Genomic DNA, 26,277 nt, shown 5'->3' on the forward strand with positions numbered 1-26,277 from the left:
TTTTACAATTTGAACAAGTCGCCCCATCACAATCTACTTCCACCCAAATTTCATCTTTCCCATTTAACACCCCTAAACCCCCCCCCCCCACCCCCACCCCCCACCCCACCTCCTCAAAGTAGGCCCTACGTCGGCACAGACATATGACAATTAACATAAAATAATATCATTTGCTTTGTCATGAATCTTTTTTGTGGCCAAAACTCAACCCACGTGTCACCCCTATACTCGTCAGCGTCAAGATTTCCCTTAAAAGAAGATGCAATAGCTGTTCATTTTGCAAAATCCAAACTCACACACTAGTACTAGTAGAGAAGAAAACTCAACAGGCCAGAGAAGAAGAAAGAAGAGAAAAATATGGGCATATTGAGAGGCGGCTCAAATTGTTTTCCAAGAGGATGGGGTGCGGCGGCTGTGGCAAAACCTTGCGAGTATTGCCACTTAGACGCCGCACTCGTGTTCTGTCGAACAGACAACATGTTCATGTGCTTGGGCTGCGACATGCGGGTGCATGGGAACGCCCGCCACGAGCGGGTATGGATATGCGAGGTCTGCGAGCAGGCGGCAGCCAGCGTCACGTGCAAGGCGGACGCGGCCGCCCTCTGCGTCGCATGTGACAGCGACATCCACTCTGCGAACCCTCTGGCTCAACGCCACGAGCGGATTCCCGTGGTCCCTTTTTACGACCCCGTCGAATCCGTCGTGAAATCCACCGCCGACACGCTCCTCGTGTCGATTAACAACTCCAACTCTCTGTCCACGACCATGACCATGACCACGGCCGAAGCCTCTGACTTCAGTAAAGTTACAGCTTGTCTCGGACACCATGAAGAAGACTTTAATTCTGATCCATGGATTTCTCCAAACACAATGACTACCAATCTTCCAGTAAATACAGTGGAAATGAAACCAATGGATTTCTTATTTTCAGATTCAGAAAACATTCTTGATTTTGATTACTCTGTTTCTATAGACACAAACTCTCAACCCAATTATAATTCAGCAAATGACAGTGTAGTACCTGTACAATCCACAATAAAACCATTACCATTTCAATATCAAGAAAAGCATTTTGAGATTGATTTCACTCAAACCCACATCAAATCTTACACCACCCCTTCACTCAGTCACAGTGTAAGTTATGCTAATTTCTTCTTTCCCATCATTTTACCAACATCCAACTTTGCATTTTCTTGAAATTTAAGCTAATTTTCTTGATTTTTTTTTGAAAACCCCATCATTTTACCAATACCCAATTTTGCAAATTTCTTGAAATTTAGCCGTTTTTTTAAATTTTTTTTTAAAACCCCATCATTTTACCAACACCCAACTTTGCATTTTCTTGAAATTTAACTTTTTTTTTAATTTTAAATTTTACTTTTAAAACCCCATCATTTTACTAACAACTACTTCCCAATTTTTGAAGGGGACGAGGTTACGGGTTACACCCGTGAAAATAACCTCTTATAGAAATGAATGGTAAAACTGTGTACAATAGTCTCTTGTGGTAGGACTTTTCCCGGACCCGCGCTTAGCGGGCTAAATGCATCGTGCTACTTTTTTTTTTTTGCTCAATTTTGCAATTTTCTTGAAAGTTAAGCTAATTTTCTTAATTTTTTTGAACTTCCAGGTGTCATCATCGTCTTTAGATGTTGGAATTGTACCAGATGGGAGCTCAATTTCAGAAATATCATACCCTTTTGGTAGAAGTGTGAATAGCAGTGTTGAAATGGGAAGTTCAGCTCAAGCTGAAAAGTTAATTGGAATGAATAGAGAAGCAAGAGTTTTAAGGTACAGAGAAAAGAAGAAAAATCGAAAATTTGAGAAAACTATAAGATATGCTTCAAGAAAAGCTTATGCTGAAACAAGGCCAAGAATTAAAGGTCGTTTTGCTAAGAGAAATGATTCCTCCGGCGCCGGCGTTGACTCCGATATTGACCAGATTTACTCCTGCGCCGGTTTCATTGCTAGTGATTCACGATACGGCGTCGTTCCTTCGTTTTGATGCCGCATTAAAATATTACTAGTATTTTCTATTTTTAGCAAGCTGTCATTCCAATTTCCCGAAATGTCCAATGGGTTTTAGTTTTTTTTATGTACTTATGGAAGGGGTATTTTGGTAACTCAGATAATAGTCAAAGTATTACTAGCACTTTTTTAATTTGCTATTCAATTTATAATATTATTTTTTAAACTAGTTTGTTGAGTAGTATTTGTTTCTTAATTCTGATTGGTTGCATAAGCCAGCTGTGACCGTAGATAAACGCGTGGCAAATCTAATAGATTTCGAATATAAAATGTTTAAATCAGCTTTTCCTAATATTTTTCTTTAACCATCACGAATTGTGGTGAGATGTATATGATTACTTCACATTTAATCAGAGATCTCAGAGCTGTTTCATACTCTAACGAGCTTTACGTTATAAATTTTGGACGCGGCCCTTCCTTAGGATCTTGCGTCAAAGAGAAATAACTTGTATATCGGGCTATTCTTTTTTTAAAATAAAATATTACTATTATTTTGTTTTGCTTGATTTACTTGTTGTGGAGCCGTTGAGGGTCAGTTCAATATTTAATACTAATATTTATTTAAAACTAGTTTGTTGAGGATCTGTTCTTAAATTCTGATTGGTTGTTCAAGCCAGCCGTGACTCCACAAATAGGCTTAGATGACAGGTAGCAGATCTATTCAATATAAAATAGCTCAATCAGCTTTTTCATATTTTATATTTTCTTGTAATGATATGTTAATGTTATTATTTGGATTGGAACTAAGTTGTAAAAATACTATTTCTCCAACCGTCCAATGACGTGGTGCAATACTACATAAAGGTTAACTAATAATATTGGAGTAAAATATTTTGGTCATAACTAATGAAAGTGATTGCTGACGGATTTGATTTTCATGTTAAATTATATTTAGTTTTTTTTTCCCCAATCATATTAAGTTATTAGGGAATTGTTGCAACAATAACAATAATATACTTAATGTATTCTTATAAGTTGTTTCTAGCATACCATCGACCGAAGAGAATTGTTTCTATGCATGATTGAAAAAGAAAAAAAGCCATGTTGACAAACAGTAGCGAGGAAGCATGTAAAAAATAACGAAGACAAGAATAGTAACAACAACAAAATAATAATACAGTAAGATAATTGAAGCAAAGAAAATAACAAGTAGTAATAGAAATCAGAGAATAAGATAAGACGATAATAATAATAATAATAATAATAATAAAGAACATGCCCTTATTGGCCATAGGGGGATCTGAGGAGAGGTAGAAGTAGGCCTAATTAGAAGTATTTGGGAGAGGTGATTATGCAGGACATAACACATCTACGACTTACCAAGGACATGATCCTCGATATGAGGGTGTGAAAGTCGAGAATGAGAGTAGAAGTGTAGGAAGTAGTCGATCGTACTTCTTTTTCATTCTTGCAGTATTATTATTATTCACATATTTTCTTAGACTCCTATTATTAGTCGCATATTTTTCATACGACGTGTTCTTTTTTGTTTTAGTTTTCTTTCTTTCTTGTTGTTGTTACTGTTTCTTTCTACATTGCTTCTCCATTTTCATGACATTGTTGTGACTATTCTTGAGCCGATGATCTACTAAAAATAATATTTTTATATTCACAAGGTAGGTAAGATTTGCGTATACACTACCCTTTCCAGGTCCCACTTGTAGGATTTTACTAAAAAAATTTATTGTTGTTGTTGTTGTGTAAACATTGCATAATATTGATATGAGATAATTTAAATGGATTAACATAATTTTGTTTTTTTTAGTTTTTTCATTCGGTATTTGGTATTTGCATTGGAGCCTGATTATATCTAGATTTGCGGCACATAAGGTCCATTTAAGGGGGATATATTCCCTAACAAGATTTTAACATGTTGTTAACATCATATAGTAGGTTGTTAAAAGTATAGTAGTTGCATTTAGTAATTATTGATTGTTTAGATACTAATAACATAAAATTTTAACTTTGAAGATTAATTTCACGTATAGCCTTTGAATTTTATCCACAACAACATTAAAGTCATAGAACTATTATTTATCACGTTAAAATAATTGAACGTACTAACTATAACAATAAATTTATTAAACTTTATCACCAGAAACAAAGTAAAAAATTATTTTTTGTAACGTTACAGTAATTATATTTTGTTCACGACGGCAGTAATGTATTAGACTTTATCCTCTAAACGATAAAATCTACCATTCAAAGTGACTTTATAATTAAATTTATAATTCAGATTGGTTGCGAGACGTTGAAGCAATTACTAATTCTTGCTTTATGATAGACTGTTTACGTTACACTACTTAGAATGTGATTTTTTTCCAAATTCTACATGAATGCGAAATATTTGGAGCACCGGACTGTCCTGCTACGCAATCAAAATCATCTGAACAATGAAACCAAAAAGGAAAAGAAGAAAATAGGAATTGAAAGTGACTCCTTTGCAAGTCCGTTATTGGTCAAAAAATGATTTTTTTTTTGCATTATGCAAGTTTCTAAATTTCTAATTTGCTGCTGAAACAAAATATCAGCCCCACAATTGGAGTTGTCTTATCACAGGCAGGGGAGATATCTGTTTCTGAAATTTGATTGGCTATTCTGAACTGTTGGGTCCCACATTTGGAGTTGTACATATCAAAATGTAGGACAATTTTATCATAAATATATAGTAAAAGATTGCCTTATCCAGCCGACCTTTCACCTGTCCTTTTAGCCACTTTGATAAAGTTTGATATATAAAAGGATTTACTGTGCCTCGCATAAGAAAGTTTTCACTTTTGTCGATTTTTTTTCACGGATTAGTGTTTGTCTATAAAAATTTTAAATTTTAATAAAAATTAAATTTTGAAATTTTTAAAATTTCAAAAAGTTATTTTTCAAAATTTTCACTTCAAATCATTCAAAAAACTTCAAAAACGGTTCCAAATTATATTCATGAGCAAACACAACTCTAATATTCAAATATCATCTTTACTTGAATTTTTTTTCCACTTTTTTTTTTGGAATTTTACAATTCTTATGTCCAAACGCCTACTAAGTTTTACCTTTTGCAAAATGCCAAGTTTTTTTACAATATATTTCTCACCCATGTTCAATATCCGCATTATGATGCCGTACTAATTCAAATTCACACTGCATACAAACTTATTAAAGGAAAAAAACTTTCTCTACTAGAAATCTTCTTATTTCAAAGGCTGAAAACTGACCTCTAGTTAACCATAGGTGGGTATTATTCATCCCACAATAAGTCTATTTTTTTTCCCGTTGAAGGTGCTTAACATTGGCGAATGCCTCTATTTATTACGTATCTTGTTGTTGATACGGCTGGTTGCTACTGTTTTTTTAAATCTTTCCTGGAGTCGAGAGTTTATCTAAAGTAATTTTTTTACCTTCTCATGACATGAATAAAGTCTGTATATACATTATTTTTCCCAAAATATACACGTGGAATTAAATTGTATTTGTTGTTATTATTGTTACGGTTGAATCTACTAGGTATGTTCAAAACCTTTGCCTTTTGAGTGTGCCATATCCTGCCTTTGACTATAACATGATATCTTTTGTTAAATTCTCATTGGCTCAATCCATAATGGATCTTGTCTTTTTTTCTTCTTCTATACTTTAATTCCATTCCATCAACTTTTATTAGACTAATAACAACTTAGATAAAAGACAAAGTTAGGTTAAAGTTTTAGATATTTTTTTATTTTTGGAAAGTTGGCTGGAGATGAGACCCAAGAGATGTCGTATGTCACTAATTATTAGTTAGAAATGTTCTCGAAGTTTGTATAAGAGTGATGACGTGTCCAAATTCTAAGAGATCTTCCAAAGTTTTGGTAATAGTATTAATCCCTATTATTAGTTTATTAAATTAAAAAATAGTAGGCCAATGGCAATTATCTAACACTTTGTCCACCTTAGACATGATTTGGAACTAAACCGTGCTCAAACATTATATATGAGACAAGCGTGCACACAATTTCACACTTTTAATACAAAGTGTAATGATACAAAAATATCTTTTATATATATATATTGGTAATAGAAAAAAAATATATGTTCAAGGCATCCCACGTTCACGTAGGATCTGGAAAAGGACAACACCCTAAGGGGTGTGATGTAGACTATCTAGACTAATACAAGCATTAATTACTACTTTCACAGTTCGAACGTGTGACCTATAGGTCACACCGAAACAACTTTACTGTTGCCCCAATGCTTCCTTCATAAATAACTATGTATTAGCTTAAAATTAAGTGTGTAACATGGCATTTTCGGCACCAAATAAATTATTTTCAGACTGAAATGACTTTCTCGGAGAATTGGATTAAGTTGGATAACTTTATTGTTACAAAAACAAAAAAAAATCAAAAGTGACTTTACAAGGTCTACATTTAGATCTTTTATATGCAGTTTTTTGCAAGGTTTATATATGGATTGGACTAATTTAGCATTTAGTTTAGGTGAATCAATTTTTCTATATGAACATTAACATGTGTAGATAGAAATTTTCATGTGATAATAAACAAAATTTTCGGCTTCAAATTATCTTTGTTCATGCATTTTCGTGAAATTAATTAAATTAGTACTATGCTTACCATTATTATGCAACCATTTTTAAGAACTTGAACGAAAGTTTTTTTCTTTTAGTTTCCCTTCTGATGTCCGATATTTGTATTTTGGTCCGATTAAATTTACATTCACGCCGAAAAATCTCATATAAAAAGTTAAACGACCCCTAATAAAACGGCTCCATAACCAAGACTTCATAAGAATTAGGACGAAGATATTTTTTAAGAGTGGAAAACGTATGTATACCAAACAGACAAAGGATTAGGTAAATCTAAGATTTTTTAAGCTTACAAACCACAAATAGTGGATGGTTCAAAGAATCTAGTACATAACAGCTGCAAGAAAGAAATTAATGTTGTAGCATTTGGCAAACATCTGGTCTCAGCATTTGGCTATTTTCAGCAACAATAAATATTAACGTTAATATTATGAAAATGACTAATACAATGATATGGATTATATCTTTTAAAAAGTTAGCAACGCCTAAATATCATCGAGGGTTGTTTCAAAAAGTTAAGCCTAAATATCATCGAGGGTTGTGGTGAGATGGATATGATTCTTTCATTCTTAAACAGAGGTCTCGTACTCAGGGGAGGATCTAGAGTGTGAACAGAATAACTTTGGTTCGAATCCTGTATTTGTCTTGAAAAATCCGTTGAACATGTATAAATTATTAATTTAGAACCCACTAAACTTGAAATCCTGACTCCACTTCTCGGTTTGACCTTTCGGTATCCATAATTCTCAGGTCATACTAATTCGAATTGGCACCATATAGGCTCACTAACCTTCTTCCATTTTCTAAAAAGTTTTGTAACGCGTTGTAATGTTTTTCAATTCTAGGATTCAAACTCAAAATATCTAATTGATATTGGAGAAATCCGAACCATATATCCCACCAAAACTCGTGATGGCGATCTTCAATATCTAACATAAGCTAGATATCCTATACGTAATACAAACGTATTTATATAGTAGCACATATATCCAAATTATTCTTTAATTATTTTTAGCGTATACTGAAAGAGAGATTTGAAGTTTTAAGACCATCAGTTCCATTGTTCCTGTAATTTTGCATATTTTTCTATAATTATTACTTTCGAAATCAACTATTCAGGTTATAACTCATATTATATCAATGTTAAGAGCCAAAATTGCTTTGAGTTTATTTTTTTAATTTCGCAAGATTAAAAAAGGGTGTTTAACATGCTATGGTGGGATAATTACTATTTTATCAGATTACTAATTAACTTATAAGTGACATGTTAGATAAATATATTTTGTTACATCGACGATTCATAAAATTTGAAAAAATATTTATTGTCACCTTTTTTTTCTTCTTTTTGTTAGGAATTTAATAGTCGATCTTCACTTACTTTTCATATGACTCGCGCTTCTAACTTAACGATTGAAGGGAAAAGTACATCACAAATTGAGCCAGGCACTCTTGTTCCTGTTCACAATTTCCCCCCACACCCCCTCCCAGGGGGTTTTTTATTCTAAGAATTTTTGACTTTTGATTAAGAATAAAGGAAGAAAATTGATAAATAGCTACTTTTTGGATCGATTACTAAAGTTTGGCCGTCTTTCAATTGTATTGGCACAGTAGCCACTCAAAGATACCTCTATCTAAAACACAGGAGCACTCCAATGATTGATGCTGGATTTCAAACATTCTACAAGTGAAATTTCAAAAATTCTCTACATGTGTAATCTTAAATATACGGATTACGTACGATACTAGACTTTAGAGCTTTTAAAGGTAAATTCTAACACAATGTATTGCAGTTCAAACCTTCGTAGGTTTAAAGACCAATAATAATTACTAGGTAGGTTTGAACCCCAATAATAATTACTGGAGTTCAAACCTTTACAGGTTCAAACCCCAGCAACCGATTATCGGGGTTTGAATTCTTTTCACACTGTTTCACACAAAGATCCCTTGTTTTGAACTCCATGACACCATCATGGAGTTGTAACTTCTACATCTGAAATTGTAGGATATTATCCTTGAGTTCAAAAGAGGTATCGTAGGTGAACAATCCTTTTAGGTTCAAAGCCCGACAATAATCACTGAGTTTCAAATCTTATAGTTCAAACTACACCAACGATTACTGGTTTTTTTTTTATCCTTTTCGCATTGTTTCTGTTGGGGTTTTTAAGCTTAAATGTAGCTTAAAAGAGGTTGAATGGGAAATGGAAGGAAATTGAAAATATTTGAGTTTCCCTCCTTGACAACCTCCTTGACAAAGGGACATGGTCCCGGAAGGGGAAAAAGTTTTTGATGGGTATATATACAATTGCTCTTCTTCTAGCTCTTAAAGAGTTAAGAAGAAGGCAAGCCTCGCGCCGTCGTCATTGTCGCTCGCTCGGCTTCGGCTTCGGTCAAACGATTGATTGATTAATTTTTGGACCAAATTTAGTTAGGAGCGAAATTATCAATATAATTAGACCCGTGATTACTTTGCCATTACAATCTAAAATATGGCTAAACTATTAGCAGCCCAAAAAGTGGCCAACCTAGCCAAACTCTGGCGTCGCCGTCACTTTGTTAAAAGTGGGGCCCAAATATTGAAAACCTAAGCATATGAACTTCACGTGATATGTAGGCCCAAAGATATGGCCCATTTGAGGACCCTAAATTGACAACAAATTGGTCTCCCATTTCGTTCTCTCTATTTGTATCTATACATCTAGCTGCCACCTTACCAACAAAAGGTTTTGGCCCATTTTTATCTCTTGTCTGAAATCCAGTCCCGCATTTAACATTTTTGTTTCTTTTTTAATTTTAACGGCAATAGAATAAGCCTATAAGTGTTGGTAAGCGTAGGGAATACATAGGTAAGCCCCCTATCTGTCAGCGGGCGGATGGATAGGGTGGGCGAAGCGCGAATATGATGAATTTCTGAGCGGCTAAAAGAGTCGGTCTTGAAAATCGAAGTATTTATAGAAATATGGAGGGTTTAAATTTCTCTCCATCCGCGAGGTCATAAGCTCTCTCGTGCTCCGATATTAAAATCTTCAAGATACTAGTATATTTTTATTACTTTAAGAGGGAGGGGGAGGGATGAGGGTGGGGAGAGAGGGGTAGGGTTCAGTTAGCTAACTTAAGTTACACCATTTAGGACCTAGCTAACGGACGAGAAAAAAAAACGTCACATAGTATTTTTTGGTACTAGTTCTAGGGTACGTGTGTTGCACGTGTTTATCACGTCAATCAATTAAAATTCATGTAAAAGAACAAGTTATGTAAAATTATAATGGACATTAAAGTAGATGCAAATATTTGCTTATTAAGTTAATGCGATAGTTAGAGTTACAATAATTGGACTTACAACTATGAATAATTTGATTAAGTTTGCTATGATGCATTTACTAAAATGCCAAATATTTTAGCAAAGAATATTAAAAGTAAATGTGCATGTATATTATTGTGGGAAAAAATACATGTAAATTACTAAAAAATATTAATTATAGGAGTAAAATATTGTACGTACATTTAATGTTAGATAAAAAAATATGTAGTAACAATATTCTGGAGATTAAAGTTTTATGTCAAATATGCGAAAGAAAATTTATTGGTGATGTATAGTTCTAAATATTAGGAATTTCTATATAGTTAAAAGAAGAAAAAAAAATTAATAATTAAAATTTTATTTGATTTTAAAATTTTAGATAATAGAATTAATTAAATTATAGCTTTGACTAATATGAAAGCTATTTTAAAAGATAAAAAATGTGAATAAAATTTTAATAAAGAGCTTCTTGCTTTTAATATAGTATCAATAGATGAAATGTATGTGCGTTGCATCTTATTGTACGTTCGCTGGGCCTTACCTCGTATTAATGAGAATATATTTTTAAAAATAATATAAATATTATTCAAAAGATGTGTTTACGTTATAATATAAGAACTAACAAAAAAATTATAAGTTTTAAATGATAATTTTGTTAATCATGTTTAGGAATTTGATCTATTCTACTAATTTTTCCTTTAGTTTGTTCTAATACTTGCTTTATTATACAAAAATATCAGAAAAATAATATTTGATTGAAAGGTAAAAGGTGCCTACCCGCTTTGAAAGTTTAAAACTATAATAATTAAGATCCTTGAACCTCAAAATGATGTTCGAAGCTAAAAGTATGATTTCAAGGCATATGACATGCGTGCCTTAGAAGTCCTAATTTGAATTTGTAATATATGAGTTTTAAGCTACTAAATCTAAAAATATGATTTTCTTTTACAAATAAGGTATAGTACATAATTAGAATAGGAAAAAATTTAATACATAAATTTAATTAATTTTGACGTCCAAAATATTTAAGAAACAATCAAGGTCCTAAATATTCAAAAAATAATTAAATGACTATTTTATTTTATGTATTTTTTTGACATTTTCTAAAGTAAAACTGTGTAAGTTTTGATTATAAAAATAGTAGAATAGTAAAGCTTCTTTTATAGAATCATTACATATATAATTGAAACATGAAAAGATTTATGTAAGGTAAAATTATATATAGTTAAAATAAATAAAGATTTAAAAAAGAAAAATAAAGTCTCCTAAAACAAAAAGGAGCTCAAAGTGCTTATTTTTTTACCTAATAATTCATAAAAAATTAATCTAAAACTAAAATGAGTACAAAGTGATCGAAACTTTCTTAGTATAAAACGAAAGTGCTTAAAATTTAATTCAGTCAAAATTTTATTTAAAAAGCCTCCTAAAACTAAAAGGAGTTACAAAGTGGTCACTTTATCCTATGATAAATCGTGTTTGAAATTTTATACTGCTAAATTTAAGTGGAGGTAGAAAGTGAAAAAACCATCCTAAATCAAAAACTAAATGGAGTTTGAAAGTGTAACGACCCGACCGGTCGTTTTAAGAGTGCTAGCCCCGATCCCCTATTTATTGCTCCCTCTATCTCATTTGTGGTTACTTGACTTCTCGGGGGTTCTTGGTGTCAGGTTCGAGAGAGTTTCAGAATAGAATGAGACACATAATCCCTAAATTGAAAGTTAAAGTCATAGGAGTCGACTATAGTTCGAATTGTATGAAGGCGACCCCGGAGTGGAGTTTTGACGGCTCCAATAGATCCGTATGGTAATTTTGATCTTAGAAGTGTGTCCGAATGTTGATTTGGAGGTCCGTAGATCATTTCGGTGTTAATTGGCGAAAGTTGAAAAAATTGAAGATTTTGCAAGGTTTGACCGGAGTGGACTTTTTGATATCGGGGTCAGATTCCGATTCCGAAAGTTAGTGTAGGTCCGTAATATTAATTATGACTTGTGTGTAAAATTTAAGGTCAATCGGACTTGATTTGATATGTTTCGGCATTGGATGTGGAAGTTAGATGTTCAAAGTTCATTAAGTTTGAATCGATGTGCAATTCGTGTTTTTATGTTGTTTGATGTGATTTGAGGCCTTGACTAAGTTCGTATCGCATTTTAGGACTTGTTGGTATAATTGGTGGAGGTCCCGGGGGCCTCGGGGGCGATTCAGATCGTTATATTGGATGATCATTTTGTTTGGACTTATGCAATTGATGAGCCCCCAGCTTCTGGTGTCATCGCACCTGCGGTGGGATTGACCGCAGGTGCGGACTCGCATGTGCGAGCGATGGAGCATAGAAGTGGAAATGGGCAGTCCAGGCAGGATTTGCAGGTGTGAAAAAGGTTCCGCATAAGCGGCTTCGCTTCTGCAGTAGGGAAATGCGCAGGTCAGAGTGGAGTCGTAGGTCGGACACGTTTTGTCGCAAGCGCGCACATGCATGTGTGGCTGTTTGCTCGTAGAAGAGGACTCAGTGGACTTGAGTGAAGTCCGCAAGTGCGATAAAAATTCCGCAGTTGCGGTTGTGGGTAGGAGTGGGCATAATACCGGTCGAACCAAAATAATCGGCCGAACCATGAATTTCGATTTTTCGATTTCGGTTATTCGGTCGGTGCACGATTTTTAAATTATAAAATTTCGGTTTTTCGGTGCGGTTTATGGTTTTGGTATTTCGATTTTCATTTAAACCGAAAAACTGAAATTTTGGGTATTAGTTGAGAAAAATAGGTTTGAATATATGGGTTATTTTGAGAGTTCAAAACTTATTACCTGAAGGCTGAAGCCCAATAGTCCAATACCCATTTGAAGTCCACCCAATTTACCCAAAACTAAGACTTAGTCTTACTGATAGTCTGATAAGTTCCCAAACCTAAATCAAAAATTAGATTTAGGGTTCCTCTCACCTGTGCGACTGTTGCCTTCTTCCTCAGCTCGACTGTGACGCCTTCTTCCTCAGCTCGTCGCTCATCCTTCTTCTTCAGGTTAGTGCTACTTCTTCTGAGTTCTGAGTTCTGAGTTCCTTTTCAGTTTTCTTCCCCTGTTCCTCAGCTCATTCGATTTTGGTGGAAATTTTTTGTGTTGATTATTTCGCTAAGTTAAAGTCAACATGTAACTTTCTTCTATTGATCCCTTTCTATGCTATGTTATTTTGTTAAATAGGAACATGGACTTGACGAGTTTCATTAATCTCTGAGCAATTTTCTGTTTCTTTTGTGGACTGTTAATGGAATGAGTCCATCAATAGCAACATGTTGTTTTGTTTAGTTTTCTCTTCAATTTCTACTAATCCTTTTCTTTTACTTTATATCAATGCTTTTGTTTCAAGCCAGCCTGGTACCCATCTATTTAAGTTTCTCCACCTTTAATTCTTTGATTTCATAGGTTAATACCTTGTTGATGAAGCAACTGCTGCAGCAACTCTGAACATTTTTCAATAAATTCAATGTGTTAATTGTTAAGATATGAGCAAAATTGCAGATTTCAGAGTAAGAGAAAATGGGAGAATTGAGAAGAAACCCAGAACTGATACAGAAGTTCTCCACGCTCTCACTGTTTCGTGTTTTAATGCTTTCCGTAGGGTTCAAGGTTTAACTTTAACAATTGTTATTTTGTTCATTTTTGGATGCTATAATGTTATGCCCACTGCCCAATTTTTATATTATGCAAAAACCACTGGAAGTTTATGACCACTGAAAGTAAATCCAAGATATAAAAATCTTGAACCGTTAAAAATAGAAAAACTAAACTAGAAATAATCGAACCGAACTTTAAAAAAATCGCACTGAACCGTAAATACTTTGATTTGATTTGGTTATTAATATTACAAACCAAAAACTAATAAACTGAACCGTACTTTCATCATAACCGACCGATACCTACCCCTAGTTATGAGTTCGCAGAAGCGAAATCGCTGGGCAGAAAAGGCCTAAGTTCGAGGGTTTGATTTCATTATCCATTTTTGGACTTAGAGAGCTCGGATTGAGGCGAAATTTTGAGGGGTTTTCAGAGAAAGTATTAGGGTAAGGATTCTTGACTCGTTTTTATTAATTCCTACGAATCTATTATTATTTTCATCATTTAATTAGTGTTTTTATTTGAAAAATTGGGGGAAAATTTTGGAAAACTTCTTAGGCTAAAAATTGGGGATTTGAAAGGCGATTTGAGGTCGGATTTGAGTAATTATTTTATAGTTGGACTCAATATCGAATGGGTATTTAGATTTTATGATTTTGATCGAGTTCCGAGACATGGGTCCGGGTCGACCTTTTGGAGCGATTTTTCAATTATTTGTTAAAGTCGTAATTTTATTATTTAAATTAGTTTTCTATAATTATATTTATTGTATAAAATTATTTTGTCTAGATTCGAGCCGGTCGGAGTTGAAAAATCGAGGGAAAGACCTTCTTATTGATTGATTGAGCGAGATTTGAGGTAAGTGACTTGTCTAACCTTGTGCGGAAAAAATCTCCCTTAGGATTTGGTGTTGTTGTGACAATTTGTGATATGCGAGGGCCGTGTACGCGATGTGACGAGTGCGTATACGGGTTTAATATTGAAATTCCGATTTTATCTAAGTAGTTTCCTTTTCATGCCTTAACTGAGTTACTTTAGCATGTATAGTCATCATGTTTAGCCTAATTTCACATGTCTACTTGTCTTATCTCTTATTTAGAACTTGTACTACATGCTTAGATAAATTATCTACTTTTTTGATTTCATATTCCTTATTTAATTGTGGGATTTCTACTTGAAATTGCTATCCTTAAAATATCATTGTTTCAGTTGTTATGTTTTGGTTTGTACGATTATTGTTGAGATAATTGTTTGGTTGTTGCACGAGGTTTCTGCCGTGCGGTTGTTATGGTTGCACGAGGTTTCTTCCGTGTGGTTGTTATTATTTGTACAAGATTTCTGCCATACCGTTGTGATTATTGATACGCATGCGGTGGTATAAGGTCTGGGTATTGAAACGCATGCGGTGAGATAAGGTGGGCTTGATACGCGTGGCTAGTAGGGAAACTACTAGAAGTCATACAGTGTGATAAGGTTGTCTAAAACGAGGGATACTATTTCGAAAAAATAATTTTTAAAATAAAATATAAAGGCTCCCGCGGTGATATAATGAAAGATTGTGAGATATTTACGTTTGGGACTACGAATCGGTACCTCGGGAGTGCCCCTGTTGGTTTCCTCTATTTGCTGTATTGGTTGTTATTGTTGTTGTCGTCTTTTCTTAACTTGTAAGATTTTTCCTTTTCTTTCATGTTGTATTTGTCTTTCTTTGATTCCGTATTATTACCTTCCGTAAATTCTCATCGTTTCACTTCTGTTTTATTTTATTATATTATTTTATCTTCTGCCTTGTTTCTTATTATTTACAGTAGGGCTCTGACCCGACCTCGTCACTACTCTACCGAGGTTAGCTTGACACTTACTGCATACCGTTGTGGTGTAGTCATACTACGCTTCTGCACATCTCTTTGTGTAGATCCAGGTACTGCCTACCAGACCAGGTACCGGTGAGCTAGTCCGTACGTGGAGACTTCAAGGTACATCTACCAGCGTCCGCAGACCTCGGAGTTCCCCCTCTCTTTATTAGGTTGTTTCCTTATCCTCATTAGACTCTGATGTATAGGGATATTTAGTATTTCTCTTTAGAGCTTGTGACTTATATCTATCTGATTTTTGGAGTTGTTATACTTGAGTTGCAAATTTTATTTATTACCGTTGTTGACGTTTGAGTTTTAGCTTAATATTTTAATTATTCCGCATACTTATTAGGCTTACCTAGTCTTAGAGATTAGGTGCCGTCACGACATCCTATAGAGAAAAATTGGGATCGTGACAGAAAGTGACGATAATTTTATTAAAAGGTCATGTTAAACATATAAGGAGTACAAAGTTTCGAAAATTTTCCTAGTGGTAATTGAAAGTTCATAAAATTTAATACTACTAAATCTACATGGATTTGAAAAGGCATAACTTGTATATCTAAAAGGAATAGAAAAATTAAAGTCCTAAATAGTAGGAGAATAATTAAATGAGTATTCCTAAATATTAGAAAATCTATTAAATAAATATTTTTAATTATTAAAAAAATAATTAAATAACTATTTTGTCTAGTGTGAACTTTATATTTAGAGGGTAAAAAAGACGAACGATATTTCGCTAAGGGTTTTCGTACTTTTAATATAACTAGTTTCTACGTTCGTGCGTTGCACAAGATTCTTAAGTCAATTATTTTTGAAAGAATTTCAAATTAAATTTTTGAAAAATTATTAAGAGATGATCAGCAAAGAGCAAGAAACAATGTCATATCTTCAGGTTGCATATCGACTCAATGAATCAACCTTATAAATAACTAATTTGTGAAAGTTGAATTCTGAAGCTCAATCCTAACCCTCTTATATTATCAATATTAACATATGATTGGCACCAAAATCTATGTTCAATTCTGTGATGACCCAAAGGGTCATCTTGTGAATTAAGACTCTATTCCGGGCCTGTTAGCCTTAAAAACATTATTTTCACTTACTTCGATTTACGTGCACAGTCCGAGCTTAAGTCCGGAAAGCCTTTATGTGGAAATTTATGAAGTAATAATTTTTGAAATTTAAAATTAATTTTTAGTTGACTTTGGTCAACGTTTTGAGTAAAAGGACCCGTATCCATGTTCCGACGTTCCCGGAAGGTCCATAGTAAAATATAGGAACTTGGCCGTATGCCCGAAATCGAATTCCAAGGTCCCTAACTCGAGAAATGAATTTTTGATGAAAATCGTAAGACTGAAATTCTATGGATTTAAAGAAATTGATTAATGTTTGATCTCATTGGTATCAGGCTCGTATATTGGTTCCGGAGCCCGATACAAGTTTAATATAATATATAAGTCATGTGTGTGAAATTTGGTAGAAATTAGAGTTGATTTGACGTGATTCGGACGTCCGGTTGAGAAGGTAGTAGTTTTCAAATGTTCTTGAGGAATTCATGAGTTTTGGTGCTAAATCCATAGTTTTAGGGTTATTTTTGTGATTTGATCGCATGAGTAAGTTCGTATGATATTTTTAGATTTGCGTGCATGTTTGGTTTGGAGCCCTGAGGGCTCGGGTGAGTTTCGGATAGGCCACGAGATGTTTTGAACTTAGAAAATTTTGCTGGTATAACTGAACCTGTTGTAGGCATCTGTCGAGATCAGGCATCGCAAATGCGAACCAAGCAGGTATGACAATTGCGAGGTTTTTATAGCAATTGCGAAGAAAGCCTAGGCCAGCAGTTCTCGCAATTGCGAATTTATCTTCGCAATTGCGAATAGCCAATTGTCGCAAATGCGACATAATCTTCGCATTTGCGAATACAGCGAAAATGTGAAGGTTCTCTCATTTGCGATGAACCCTTCGCATTTGTGAGCTTCACAATTGCAAAGCTCAGGTCGCAAATGCGTCATCTAGAGCTGATAACTTTGGACTTAGACGGGATTTTTCATTCATTCTTCAATTTTTCGAACCCTAAACCTCAAGAGGCGATTTTTGGGCGATTTTCACGGAAAAATATTGGGGTAAGTGTTCCTTATCCTATATTGATTATATTTCATGATTTCATACTCATTTATATCACGAATCCGTGAATTTATGGAAGAAAAATCAGATTTTTATAAATTCTTTCAAAAACGAAAATTTAAGATTTGAAGGTCCATTTGATATCGGAATTGGATAATTTTTGTATGGTTGGACTCGTCTCGGAATGAGTGTTCGAATTTCTTAAGTTTTTTTTTTTTAGAGATTTAAGATGTGGGTCCCACTATCGAATATTTTAATAAATTTCGAATTTTATGCGGAAAATTAGTAAATTCATATGGAATTAATTCATATGATTCGTAGTGAGTATATTGAATTATTTGTGAATAGATTTGAAGCATTGAGAGAAAAATTTAAAAGAAAAAGTTGTGGTTGAGTAATTATTGGAATTTGCAAAGTGAGGTAAGTGTCGTGGTTAACCTTGACTTGAGGGAATAGAACCCTCAAATTATTTGTTATGTGAATTGCATGTGAACGACGTATAGGCGAGGTGACGAGTGTCTATATGTCGTCAAATTTATTTGTTTGCCTGCTTACTTGAAAAATCATAAATTATTTTAAATCATGAATTAATTATTATAATAATTATTTCTCTTCTATTCTTTGTCAAATATTAATTCTTGAATTGCTGCATTAATTGTTACATGTTATTTTAATTATATGCCTTAATTGTTATTTGAAATTTAGCATATTAAATATTAAACTGCATATTTTCTCTCTGATTTTCATAATAATTTGCTATTTGCCTTTGTTTGTTTCATAATTAAATCATAATTATTGTATGTTTGTTGTCTTATAATTTTATATTAATTGTTGCATTTATTGGGGAAATTTCTTCTATAAGAATTGGTAAATGAATATGTTTGAGGAGCGGGTTGCACGTCGCAACATGATTGATTATAATGAATATATTGGAAGATCGGGTTGCACGCCGCAACAAACTTATTAAAAAGTCCATATTGGAGGATCGGGTTGCACGCCGCAACAGACTTATTTAAAGTCAATATTTGGGGGATCGGATTGCACGCCGCAATAGATTTATTTAAAAGTCAATATTCAGACTTGATTAAAATGAATATATTGGAGGAGTGGGTTGCACGCCGCAACAGAATTGAATGTGAATATATTGTGAGAGCGGGTTGCACGTTGCAACAGAAATTGATGAAAATGATAATTGGTTATGACTGCTGGGTTGGCTTCAATTATTATAAATGAGTTATCTGATTTATTTTTATTATTTGTTGTTGTTACTAATATTGCGTACAGGTTAATGTAAGTGACCCACCTTAGCCTCGTCACTACTTCGTCGAGGTTAGACTCAGCACTTACTAGTACATGGGGTCGGTTGTACTGATACTATACTCTGCACTTCTTGTACAGATTTCAGAGTTGGTCCCAGCGCATACCATAGACTTGCTCGGATTTCAGCTACTAGAGGAGACTTTAGGTATAACTGCACGACGTCCGTAGTTTCTGAAGTCCCCGTCTATTTTGCTTTAGCTGTGTGTTTTTTTTCAGGCAACTTTATTTTATTCAGACCTTTATTTATATTATTCTAGAAGCTCGTGCACTTGTGATACCAATTCTGGGATGGTATTTAGACATCGTTATTTTTATGGATTATTCACTACATTTCAGACTTTACTTCCGCATTTGTTCTTTGATTATTAATAAAAAAATTTTAAAAAATATTTTTTAAAAAATAGATAATATTATTCTAATGTTGACTTGCCTAGCAAGTGAAATGTTAGGCGTCATCATGGTTTGAAGGTGAGAATTTCGGGTCATGGCAAATTCTAGTCTCTCCTTATTACTATGCGTATGCTTTATTGTAGAAAAAAAGCGCAAGTATTTAAAGGGGAAAAGTTTAGAAGAAGTCTCCCACAATAATTGTACTTCTGTTCATGTTTCATTGAAACTTTACCATTTAGAAAAACTTTTAATTGGAATGTGCCTCTTTTGCACCTCAAGTGCTCGCATATTTTGATTTCAAAGGAGAGAAAGTAGGGTAGGGTAATTTAGGTAAAGTTGTGATCAATGTCTAACTTCGTGTTCTCCCTCCGTGCCAAAGGTGTCACTTTTCAACTTCTCGAATTCCAAACTATAAACTTTAATTAATATCTTAAAACATATTTTTTAATCATATTAACATAAAAAGAATTGTAACCTATGGTAATTTGTATCTAAATTTTAATTTTAATAAATTGGATCGATCAAATACAGTTTAACTTAAATAATTAGTCAAATTGACTTTCGAAAAGTGACAAGCGGCAGTTACTTGGTATAGAAGGAGTATGAGATTTTTTCAAGTAGATATAAATATTTGCACATAACACTGAAATAAAATATTGTTGCGTACAATGGAACAGAAGTTACCTGAATAAAATATTGCACGAGAACCTACGTTATGTAAGAAGAAAATTATCAAATATATTACATCAATTATTTTGAATAAGGCATTACATAAATTCAAACAAATTTGTACAGTTTTCGCACATCAAACATGTATAGAAAAAGTAAAAAGGTCCATACAAAAAATAGTAAAGACAAACGTGATGATCCCCATACAAAAAATAGTAGTTTTGACTGAAAAAATATAAAAGCAAATACTTGAAAAACCAAAGTAAATGTAAATGATAGAATCAAATGAAAAAGTACAATATATGAAATTATTAAGATGATAAATTCCTATACTCTAACTATTGATCTACTACATATAATAACAATTTGCAATTGGGTATAGGTTCCCAATTCCCTTAACAAAGGGCTAACCCAAAGCCTATATGTGCCCTATGAATGTTATAATAACCTAAATATAATAATTTGTTTAAGTGGAAACTCTAAGAAAAAAGAGAAAAACAATTAATTCTACATTATAGAAAAAGATTAGAAAAGGTCTTCCAAAATTAAATCAGAAGGAAGATCATATCCAAAAACCATTGAGTAATCATCAACTTCATCACTCGTAAATTTTGGTATTCTCCAACTCCTTGCTGCTTCAGAATCATCCCCATATCTCAACAACTCTAACACCTACTCAAATCAAGTAAAAAATAAAAATAAAAAAAATAAATAAGAATTCATATGTTTTCTATTGATGCGACAGTGTCAGTAAAATTTCATATAAACAAAGGGGCAGACCAGTGTACAAAGCATTCCGCGTTCAAGCAGAGTCCGTGGAAAGGCCGCACCCTAAGGGGTGTGATGTTGTACATCTTACCCTAATACAAGTATTAGTAGTTGTTTCCACGACTCGAACCCTAATCTATAGGTCACTCGAAAATAACTTTACTGTTACTCCAAGGTTCCCCTTATAAAAATTCAAATAACCGATCATAAATTTTTATTAATTTTTTTGTTTCGGTTGAATATTGTGAATAAACGAATAGTATATTACCTCGGTCATCGACGGGCGCCATATTGAGGATTGTCTTACACAATATGAAGCTGTGAGAACCATCTTATGTAATTCATCCATGTCAAATTCATCCTCCAACTTTGGATCTGCTAATTCTATCAATTTTCCAGCTTCCATCAACGGTGTCGCCTAAAATATTTTTTTTGCAATTAATTAATAAAATTCATTTAACAAACTATAATAATATGAAATACAATATTTTTATCATCTTTAAATATATTTTTAAATATTCGAATATCTTTTTTTATTCTTTAGAAAGCCCCATTTTATCTAATAAGATAATTTCCTAGATTTTTCCTGGCCCCTTAGATCACAAGTCATTTTCAAATCCAACTTACACATGCTTATTTACGTTCATTCGAAAAGACATACAAAATGGGATATTTTTGGGAGCAATATCATTATTAAATCTATGGACCATAATCCAAAATTTTGTTGTCTTTTTCCTTAAATGTTTCAAAAAATTCCAAAAGGAAATAAAGGGCAATCTGTCACACAAGGCAACTCGCATTCACGCATGGCTCGAGGAAGGGTTGCCCTTGGGATGTAGACAGTCTACTCTAATACAAGCATTGACAGCTGTTTCAGCGACTCGAACTCGTGACCTATAGGTCACATGCATGTAGATAACTTTACCGTTGCTCCCAGATGCGCCTCCCGAAGGAAATATAAATAACATAAAAAATGAAGAAATAATTAAAGTATTTCCTTTGTATTTACCCATAAAAGTAGATTTTGTCTTGATGAGTCCACAGGCCTTCTCCCAGTGATAATTTCCAGAAGAAGAATTCCAAAAGCAAAAACATCAATTTTTTCATCCACAATTCCATGCATGAAATATTCTGGTGCTAAGTATCCAAATGTACCCTCAATTGGAATTACAGCATGGTGTGTCCATTTATTTGGTAGCCATTTTGCTAGCCCAAAATCTGATATCTGGTCAAAATTGAAAAAAATATCTAGTGCTTTCAAAAATCATGCGAAAAAGAAAAAACGACGTAAAATAACAACAATAACAACTCAGTATAATCTCACTATTGGGGTATGGAGAGGATAGTGTGTACGCAGGCTTTACCCCTACCCTGGGTAGAGAGGCTGTTTCCGATAGACCCTCGGCTCCCTCCCTCCAAGAACTCTCCACCTTGCTCTTGGGGTGACTCGAACTTACAACCTCATTTGAGGTTGGGTAGAGAGGCTGTTTCCGATAAACAAAAATTTGATTTAATTATAAATGCTTATTTCATTAATTAATGATACCTGTGGCTCGTAGTCTGGTCCTAATAGAACATTTGAGGCTTTAATATCGCGATGTATTATACGATGTTTACAACATTTGTGAAGATAATGTAAACCTCTTGCAATTCCAAGGGCAATTTTATATCTCATCGGCCATTCAAGTGCTTTGCTTGATTTTCCTGCAAATAAAAGAAAGTGGAAAAAGAACAATTAAAAAAAAATCTACTTTTACTAAATAAATTCATTTGGTAAGCGAAATTATTAGTAAAATGTCAAAACATTGAAGATTTAAACTTTTATATACTAATACTATTTTTATTATAATTAGATCAACTAAAAGATATACATGTAATTGATCATGGTAAATGAGATTATGACGTAATCTGAAAAATTAGGTATATTATTTTATACAATAAGTTAAAATATACTGATATTTATTAAAATATTGTTATACTATAGTGTATATAAGTTAAATCCGATTGCGAAAATTCAAGACTTACCATGTAATGCAGAAGAGAGAGTACCATTTGGATAAAACTTGAAGATGAGATAGAAGCCATTTTCAATGCAATAACCAACTAAACTTGCTGTATTTGGATGATTAACATGACTAATTACACCTAATTCCATTAGGAATTCTTTTTCTTTGTTCATATTATTACTGTCCTTTGCTAATCTCTTTACTGCAATTGTTCTTCCATCTTCAAAATCTCCTCTGTATACATCTGAATATCCTCCTTGTCCCACTAAATTCTCTACAACAAGAAAAGGAGAAAATAAATTATTATTTGAGTAATTATTGATAAATCTAAAATTTACAGCAGTTAAGGTCATTTAGTATAAGGTTATTCGTACAATATGATACACTCAAACCAAATAATAACTATGTCAATAAACCATTCCAAAAATTATATCCAGATAACAATAAATTACAATCGAATACATTATGAGACGATACACTCAAACCAAATAATAGCTGTAAGTTGGGAGTTTATAATATAGTGTTTCCATAAAATTTGGAGAGGGGGTTAGCAAAATAAAGCCACAACTAAGGAAGCTTGCTTATATTTCATAAAACTTCAGGGGTGCTTTTGACAATTTTATATTCTTCTATATTTTTGGCAAATAGAACATCTTAGAGCCCGTTTGGACATCAGAAATTTTTTTCTTTTTTTAAAATTTTTTTTATTTTTTTTCGAAATCAGCGTTTGTTCATAAAATTTTCAATTTTAAGTTGAAAATGCATTTTGGAAATTTTCGAAAATTTAAAAAACTCCAAAAAACTGTTTTTCAAAATTTTCACTCAAATCACACACAAAACTTTAAAAACAACCCAAAATTATATTCATGTCCAAACACAACTCTAAATTTCAAATACCATTTTCACTTGAAAAGAATTTTTCCCCTATTTTGGAATTTTTCAATTCTTATGTCCAAACGTCCACTTAGTTTTAGACATGAAGATATATATAGTCATACCTTTCTATAACAGTCATCATTTATAATAATATTTCACTATAACGACCAAGTCTTTTCTGGAATCAATTTTTATGTTATGTTATGATATATGTTCTCTATAATAGTACTTCATTATATCAGCCAAAATATATCGGAACAAACGAGGCTATTATAAAGAGGTTTGACTGTACAAACCTAGATGAAAATAGTTTGTAGAACATGCAATCTCCTCATAGCTAAAACACTTCAATGGAGGCTGTTGTTTTTCCTTATGCTGAAAACTTGCACTCTTCTTCCTCGAGCTTGAATCGAAAGGCGAACGCAAAAACGACGAAATTCGCCTCAACGGAGACATTGGCTTCTTGAAATATTCTTGTTGTACTTTAAATTGGCTTGAAACTGATGATGAAGATTTAGTAATTGAAGATTCTCCAAAACTTGAACTATCTTCTTCTCCTTCACAACCGTTTAGTACAGTTTTTGGTGAACTTCTTGTAATAATTTGCTTATTTGAAGAAGGAGAGTTGTTTTCTTTAGGCCATCTTGAACTAGGTTGATGATTTTCTGCAACATTTTGGCTATGTAAGTAATGATGCTATGAATTCGACTTTGAAAATATTCCATGGTTTAATTTCACGTATGCTCACTGAACTTTATTCAGTAGTACAACAATAAAATTGCAAAGCTGTTTCTCGATAACATTAAAGTATATCCGAGCTTTATCCACTATAACAATAAAGTTATTTTCTATCACGTTAAAGTACTATAACAGTAAAATTATGGAATTTTACCCGCTATAACGGCTAAATTCACCCAATTGATCAAGGTGACTTTAGTATTATAGTGGGTAAAATTTTGTGATTTGACTGTTATAATTAATAAATAGTTCAGTCACTTTCAAAAATAATTAACCTGATGTTTATGGAATAGGAATTTGAATTACCTTGGACACGAATTGAATTGGATTGAACGTTATGTGGTAGTTGCCCTGATTTTCTTGCTACCACAACTAATGAACAATTATCTGGAACTCTTTCACAACAATACTTTGCAATTGTGAATGGATATCTGATTTGAAGATCATTGACCAAAAAAAAAATAATAAGTCAAAATAAACTAAAGGATATAATTCACTTTTTAAGAAAATACTTAATTACCTGCAAGTTTTATTCCTTTTTCCACCAATGAGAAGATAATCAGCTGGAATACTTTTAGCTTCTTTAATTAAACCTCTTCCTGCATTAGAACTAAAACCAACTCTAGCCTCTAAACCTACCTGAAAAATTGAAGAAAATTAATACAAATATTATAGACATTAATTATACAATATTGGATTAAGATGGGCTTAAGTGGAACGACACGAACACTGAGTAATATAATTGACTAAACTTGTTTGGAACTGAAATGTAGTAATAGTTGTTGTAATAGAAATAACAGAGACAAATTGCATATAACTTGTAATGCAACAACAATAACAAAAAATCGGATGTAATCCAATAAGTAGGGTCTCGGGAGACTAATGTGTACTCAGACCTTATACCCTACCTTGTGAAGATAGAGAGACTGTTTCCGAGAGACCATCAACATAACTTGTAATGCAATAACAATAACAAAACAAAAAAAAAAACGGTGTAATCCCACAAGTAGAGTCTGGGGAGGGTATATTATGTATGCATACCTTATTCCTACCTTATGAAAATAGAGGTTGTTTCCGATAAACGCTCGACATATAACTTGTAATGCAATAAAGTTCTTTTTGAAGAATTATAGTATTTTTACCTGTTTAGATTGACATGTTTCTGTAAATTCTCCCATCATAGAAATAACAAATGCTTTTGCCTGTCGAATTTGAGTTTGATTTTTTGTTACAGACTGCCATTTCTTGGTTTCTTCTTTCCTTTGATCACCAAATCTCTTGCTTTTCTCTCCTGCCACTGTTACACCAATGCAAAAAAGAAAAAACATGTAAGGCATTTTATACAAATTTCAATGACTGTTAATTAGAAGCTACATTTTTGGAAAATTTGAATATACTTGAATATTACTAACTTGAAGAACAGCAGCTAATGTTGCTACGTATGAGAGTTGAATATATTCTACAAAATAGATGTATAAAAATCCAGATTCCTCCTTCTTATTGGTCTTCCCTCTATTTATTTTTTTGTGTCTTTTTATCTTCTTTTTTTGTTTGGTTTAGCACTAAAAACAGTTGAAGAAAAGACAAAAGATTATTGCCCTAACACGTGTGTAAAAATAAAAGTCAAATATGTCGTTCTCCCAAGGGTCACATATAAGAAAAAAATATCAAGAAAGATTACAAAAGTAAAGGACATGGCAGCTCGGTGCACAGAACATTCCGTGTTCATGCAGGGTCCAAATATCGACAGTTTACCCTAATATAAATATTAATGGAAAATTAAGTGTACAAATTAAAATTATGGCCATAATTGAAGAGAAAACTCACCAACAATGTGTAGTGCTATAATGGTATCATTAGGATTAGCTAAAACTCTAATTGCCCAAGCAAGAATTTCTTTACTTTCCTCAACATTCAAAGAAATTCCTACAAGAATTTTTGTAGGTTTAGTACTTGAAACCATCATTTTCTTGGATTTTATCTCTTCTTTCAATTTACAAAATTGAATGAACAAATAGAAGTAGAAAA

The 26,277-nt window shown here is 33.0% G+C and overlaps 2 protein-coding genes across 4 annotated transcripts; one reads left to right on the forward strand and one right to left on the reverse strand.

Annotated features, from left to right (window-relative positions):
- Positions 1-276: 276 nt before the first annotated feature.
- Positions 277-2,197, forward strand: LOC104102143 (zinc finger protein CONSTANS-LIKE 5). The gene is made up of 2 exons (XM_009609778.4): positions 277-1,134; positions 1,631-2,197. The coding sequence occupies exons 1-2, from the start codon at positions 358-360 to the stop codon at positions 2,003-2,005; spliced, it is 1,152 nt and encodes a 383-aa protein (XP_009608073.1). The 5' UTR covers positions 277-357; the 3' UTR covers positions 2,006-2,197.
- A 17,913-nt stretch (positions 2,198-20,110) lies between these two features.
- Positions 20,111-26,277, reverse strand: LOC104102142 (probable receptor-like serine/threonine-protein kinase At5g57670). 3 transcript variants are annotated; one of them, XM_009609776.4, is made up of 10 exons: positions 26,077-26,277; positions 25,392-25,546; positions 24,770-24,888; positions 24,556-24,680; positions 23,808-24,176; positions 22,655-22,909; positions 22,176-22,333; positions 21,639-21,854; positions 20,898-21,047; positions 20,111-20,533 (listed from the first exon to the last, which is right to left on the reverse strand). In XM_009609776.4, the coding sequence occupies exons 1-10, from the start codon at positions 26,213-26,215 to the stop codon at positions 20,387-20,389; spliced, it is 1,833 nt and encodes a 610-aa protein (XP_009608071.2). In that variant the 5' UTR covers positions 26,216-26,277; the 3' UTR covers positions 20,111-20,386. The 3 variants fall into 3 exon arrangements, with proteins under 3 accessions (XP_009608071.2, XP_018628296.1, XP_009608072.1); XM_018772780.3 differs by lacking the exon at positions 26,077-26,277 and adding an exon at positions 25,662-25,810; XM_009609777.4 differs by lacking the exon at positions 26,077-26,277 and adding an exon at positions 25,647-25,770.

The sequence above is a fragment of the Nicotiana tomentosiformis genome, chromosome 11 (assembly GCF_000390325.3).
Source record: "Nicotiana tomentosiformis chromosome 11, ASM39032v3, whole genome shotgun sequence".
In the NCBI taxonomy this organism is placed as follows: Eukaryota; Viridiplantae; Streptophyta; class Magnoliopsida; order Solanales; family Solanaceae; genus Nicotiana; species Nicotiana tomentosiformis.

Excerpts from the sequence above, each read along its gene's own strand:
- LOC104102143 (XM_009609778.4), top strand. The coding sequence starts at position 358 with ATGGGCATATTGAGAGGCGGCTCAAATTGTTTTCCAAGAGGATGGGGT. Across the intron at positions 1,135-1,630 it reads CCCCTTCACTCAGTCACAGT|GTGTCATCATCGTCTTTAGA; the intron begins GTAAGTTATGCT and ends TTGAACTTCCAG.
- LOC104102142 (XM_009609776.4), bottom strand. The coding sequence starts at position 26,215 with ATGATGGTTTCAAGTACTAAACCTACAAAAATTCTTGTAGGAATTTCT. Across the intron at positions 25,547-26,076 it reads TATAGCACTACACATTGTTG|TGGCAGGAGAGAAAAGCAAG; the intron begins GTGAGTTTTCTC and ends TTGGTGTAACAG. Across the intron at positions 24,681-24,769 it reads AAAAGGAATAAAACTTGCAG|ATATCCATTCACAATTGCAA; the intron begins GTAATTAAGTAT and ends TCTTCAAATCAG.